General features: G+C 37.0%; 1 protein-coding gene across 1 annotated transcript in view; it reads right to left on the bottom strand.

Annotated features, from left to right (window-relative positions):
• The window catches only part of LOC107548413 (alpha-(1,6)-fucosyltransferase-like), a 105,437-nt gene that overhangs the window by 43,677 nt on the left and 56,032 nt on the right, over positions 1-5,728 (bottom strand). The window contains exon 2 of the mRNA XM_016229077.1: positions 1,740-2,244. Coding sequence (XP_016084563.1) covers positions 1,740-1,942 — 203 coding nt within the window. The 5' untranslated portion in view covers positions 1,943-2,244. The remainder of the gene's footprint in view (positions 1-1,739; positions 2,245-5,728) is intronic.

Here is a 5,728-nt window from a genome sequence, read left to right as displayed (position 1 = left end):
TTTTCTAATATAATTAATTAATATTAAAACAACAATCCAATAATATACATGATTTTAAAATGTTTTTACAATTATAATATTTTGTCACTTTTTATAGCATATTATTAACAAATATATATATAAAACAAAAATGTAAAACATTACACTGCAAGAACTCTATTTGCTTTAATAAAAAACAACAATTATCGAGGGGGGAAGAAATATGATTTCAGTTTTAAGTTAGGGAATTAAAAACAAATGTTAATTAAAACATTCACATTTTAATACTGGTATACTAACATTTTTGCATTTAGCAGATTATGAACATGGGATTTTATGTCTACAGAATTCATATGTTTCCATTTCTCTTGTTCTGTTGGGAGCACAAGAGCTGACATTGCATCCAGGGTTCTAAACTCACATCAGACAGAATCGGGTCAAACGCTGCACATGTTAGAAAGACTTTTTGGTGACAGAACTCAGCCCTTGACACCACAAACCAATTGTGCCTCAAATAAAATATTCACAACAAATTAATCTATAATACACAATGCATCTTCATGACAAACACTTTTGCCAAGCCTGTTAATTGATTAAAAATTTGAATTCCTGCATGCATCAATATTTACTGAGAAAAAAAGCCCCCAAAATAAGGTAATTCGACAACACAATTACAGCAGACAAAAGCAGTGAATAAGATGCTGGGTCAACTTAAAAATAGCTCAACTTCTGTGTTTTGTTCAATTCTGTCAAGCTGCTTTTAAACACAAAAACATGTCCTGCGTGAACGACTCTTTTCTAACTCATAGCAAATAAACACTAAAATATTCCTAATAAGCAACACAATGGATTACCTGCAACAAAAGCATCAAACCAGCATAAATCAACCTAGAAAATGCTCTTATCCTGGTCTTAGCTGGTCTATCTAGCATAGACGCCAACGTTGAATGAATAATTTAGCCAAAAATGAAAATCCGGGTATTATTTTCTCATCCTCATGTTGTTCCAAATCTGCATGCTGTTATTTTTTTTTTTAATCTCTGGAACACAAAAAGGAGAATTTTGATGGCGAGAATGTTTGCCTGAACTATTCCTTTAACAGAAACAGTAATAAAGGATAATGGCACTTATTATTACAAAGCCCTCAATCGGCTGTTTTTGCAACAAAAAAAAAAGGCCTAATATTACCACATTTGATGATGCTGAATTTAAAAAAATACATATCTAAAAAATTTACTATGTACAGTTTTCACTAAATAAGACTGAAGATGTTTCAAATTATATATATATATGTATCAGCTTTAAATATATCAAATAGAGTTAGCAAGATAACAAAAGCAGTCAAATGCCAAAAGTTTTGGTTTTAATGACAAAAAAGTATTCAAAAATCATATTTATCATCATTTATCATCATGAACTTACAACCTGCAAAGGAGTGGAAAAACTGGAAATCAGGATTATGCATAAAATAATGTTATCAGATTCATTCATACATGTGACACATGTGAAAATCAAATAAATAGTTGTAATCTGATTCAAAAGGGAGACTGGAATCATCATTTGTGGCCGTTTTTCTGCTGATTAAGGGCTGTTGAAAGCAAAAATAATATGAAATGCACATATTTTCTGAGAAACTGTGACATCCTAGAGCAAAACACACTATTTTTGCCATCAGCACCGCAAAATAAGTAAGAAATAAGTTTATCATTCAGCTAATTAGACGCAAAGCAGTGTTATCTGACTGGAGCGAGCTGGCTTACCGTAGTGACTGAGCCATGCGCCGCAGGTCTTCATTCTGCTGTTTCAGTCGCTCCAGCTTGGTGAGGATTTTCGCCAGCTCACGGCTAGAGCGCGGCACATCTTCGTTGTCTCTCACCAGATGTCCCCCGATATAAAAGAGCAACGTCCCCCAGGCCAGCAGGACCAGCGCTATCCAGCGCCAGGAGCCTGCCCATGGACGCATGCTGTCGCCAAACTCCAGTCACAACCGATGGACGCCGGGCATGTTGGGTCTGCCAGTTAAAGTAGAGCTCTTAAAGTTGGGCATCCAAAGGTGGCAGGTCAGAAGAAGCGGTTGTGTCTATGTAGGTACATCAATACACTGTGGATATTTATGCATCATGGCTCGTCAAGAAGGCAGATCTTTCATTCTGTATCTACAGTAGATGATTGTGGCGTTTCTGGCTTTGTAAGTTTCACTGGCGTCTTATTGGCGTTGACGTCCTTTGGAGTCCAAAAGCTGGGTTCTCTGAATGCATTACAGCTCTGGAGAAAGAAAGAGAGAAAGATGTTACAGTCAACTGGTCGGTGGGTTAGCAGACAGTAGAATATACTGTAGCTATAGCCAAAAATACATTATATGGGTCAAAATTATAGATTTTTCTTTTATGCCAAAAATCATTAGGATATTAAATAAAGATCATGTTCCATGAAGATATTTTCATGTTCCATGAAAATATCTTCATGGAACATGATCTTTATTTAATATCCTAATGATTTTATGCCAAAAATCATTAGGATATTAAATAAAGATCATGTTCCATGAAGATATTTTGCAAATATCCTACCGTAAATATATCAAAACTTAATTTTTGATTAGTAATATGCATTGCTAAGAACTTTATTTGGACAACTTTAAAGGTGATTTTCTCAATATTTAGATTTTTTTGCACCCTCAGATTCCAGATTTTCAAATAGTTGTATCTCTGCCAAATATTGTCCGATCTTAACAAACCATACATCAATGGAAAGCTTAATCAGCTTTCAGATGATGCATAAATCTCAATTTCGAAAAATTTACACTTGAGACTAGTTTTGTGGTCCAGGGTCACATAGATCGCTTATATAAAAAGAAGAAAAAAGTATTATCAGTTATCTGTCATTGATATCAAAGGTTAAACATCATCAACCAAAATGCCGTGTACATGTTCTTATTTGCGTGCACCGAAAAGGTTTCGATTTCTGCAAGATTCACAACAGGTGCAAAAATATATGTACATGTAACAGGTGCATAATATATATATGTAAATGTTTGTTCTAACGTTGACAAATCTGAAAGGTTATAAAAATATTCTGGCTTAAAACATTCCATGTTTCTAAGGCCAACAGGAGCTTGTGATTCCATGTGTTTGGAGTACTTTTTTACATTTTATGTAAATAATATATATCTATATATAGATATATCCTGCAATCCTGGATATGCATCACTGCAAGGGTGCAATGTAGCAAAACTAGAACACTGCCAGTGTGTGATCCTGCATCACTGCAAGTGAGAAATGCAACATTACTAAAGTGTTCCTGTTAGAATCAACAAAGCTGTATACACTGCAAGCATGCAACGCTGCAAGAAAACACAGCTTAGATGTTGCAGTTGTAATTTAACTCACTGCAAGTGCATGTCTTTGCAACACTGCAAGCGATGACAGAACTAAAATGTTCCTTTAATAATCAATTAAGCTGTTTACATTGCAATTGCATAACCATGCAACACCGCAGTTCTAGAAAATTCCTGTTGTAATCAACAAAGCTGTGTATACTGAAAGCATGCAGCATTGTAAGAAATCACAACTAGAATGTTTCGGTTATAATCAATTAAACTCACTGCAAGTGTGCAGTGCAGCAGAACTAGAATGTTTCTGTTTAAAATCAACAACACTGACTAATCTGCAAGTGAGAAATGTAACAATTAAAATGATCCTGTTATAGTCAACAAAAGTTGTCTACACTGCAGCTGTGCGATCCTGCAACGCTGCAAGTGAGAAATGCAATACAACTCAAATGTTCTGGTTAAAATCAACAAAGCTGTGTACACAGCAAGCATGCAAGAAAACACAACTACAATGCTCCAGTTATAATTAAACTCAAACTGCATGCAGGCCATTGTAACACTGCAAGCAGTGTGACAGTGAAGTTGTCTAGACTGCAAATGCATGACACTGCAAGTGTGGAATTATTATATAAAGATTTCAGCTTCACACACTCCATATTCCTAAGGCCAAGAGGAGTTTAAATAATATTGAACAAAATTTGATTTCAATGCTCTTTGCTTACTTTTGTATGATAAACTATGTGTCTGTGTTGAGACGCTACTTCAAATCCAGAGTAAAATCTGAGCCCTGATTCAAAACAGTTGCTACAGAGAACACATCGGGCCAATGAAAATGAACTGAAAACATCCAAATACAACTAAAACACACAAATAAAAATGCAGTCCCTCACACCCCTGCCTCAGCACCCGCAAGGATTGATCAAAATGACAATCTCACGACGGTACAATCTCATGACAGATGTGAGGAGTCTTTTAAAACGCCTGGACCAGCTGCCGCTCCTCACCACGTACATCTGTCCTGCCCTCACCTTCACGTCTGAACTCTTTCATTCTCACAGATTCAGACCCAGACAGCTAAATCCCCCTCGTTCCCCCAGACATGTCCCGCAGATGTTGACACATGCTTTGTGACCAACCGCCATGCTGTCAAACTGACGTGATGAGCGCACTGGAACGACCCTAGAAAACCCAGCGTCATCAGTTTCCCTCCAGGAATGAGTGAGACATTGTGTCTACGCTGCAAGCAAAGTGACATGCTGACAGCGATTTGCTGCGATATTAGCATCGGCAACCACAGGCAATGCAATGCTGCTGAGGAGAGTTTAACTTTACGCAAATTAACAGCGAGTGATGTGGCAGCTACCAGTGGGAATAAGAGCATAAACGAATCTGTTCGAGATGCAACATAACTACAACACTAATTATAATGAATAAAGCTGTCTTCTCAGCAACACTGCAAACCAACAACGCAACAAAACTAGAATGATCCCTTTATAATCAGAGGATAATAAAGATATCATGTTGTTGTTTTATCTTAGAAAGCACTGTTTAAAACATTCCTGTTTTAAATGAACAAAGCTGACTATACTGTAAGTGAGAAATGCAACAAAACTAAAATGTTCCTGTCATAATGAAAAAACTTGTCTACAGTACACTGCAAGCACGAAACAATGCAATGATCCTGTTTTAATCAATGCAGTTTCTACAGTGCACTGCGACCAAACACAACTAAAATGTTATAATCAACAACATTCACTGCAAATACATGTCATTACAAGCACTGCGACAAAGCTACAACAAATGCATGATCGTACAACACTGCAAGTGTGCAATGCAACAGAACTAGAATGTTTCTGCTTTAAATCAACATAGCTGACTACACTGCATACACTAAACAATGCAAAGAAACAAAACTAGAATCATCCTGTTTTAATCATTGAAGTTTCTACACTGCAAGCATGCAACGCTGCATGCAAACACAACTAAAATGTTTCCCTTATAATCTACAAACTTGCTGCAAGTGCATGCTATTGCAAGCAATGTGACAACTAAAATACTGCTTTTATAATCACAGATGCGGTCTACAAACACATGACACTGCTACAATGCAAGTGTGCAATGCAACAGAACTAGAATGTTCCTGTTATAACCAAAGTTGTCTATAACGCATGCATGCATGCAAACTTAAGTGCACACAACAAAACGTCTCAGTTACGTATGTAACCCTCGTTCCCTGAAGGAGGGAACGGAGACGTCACATCGGAGGACCGACGAAATTGGGATCTCGCTTAGAGGGACCAATCTACTTCGAGTGTAAACTAAACGAGCCAATGCACATTGGCATGCGATTATTGCATCCAGCTGCTGCTGATCACAGCGTGAGTATAAGTAGGCAGCAGGTGCAGCGCATATTCAGCTTTT

This window comes from Sinocyclocheilus grahami, unplaced genomic scaffold, assembly GCF_001515645.1.
Source record: "Sinocyclocheilus grahami isolate Dianchi unplaced genomic scaffold, SAMN03320097.WGS_v1.1 scaffold347.1, whole genome shotgun sequence".
Lineage (NCBI taxonomy): Eukaryota > Metazoa > Chordata > Actinopteri > Cypriniformes > Cyprinidae > Sinocyclocheilus > Sinocyclocheilus grahami.
Note: the sequence above shows the minus strand (reverse complement) of the source record. Positions and strands in the feature narration are given on the sequence as shown.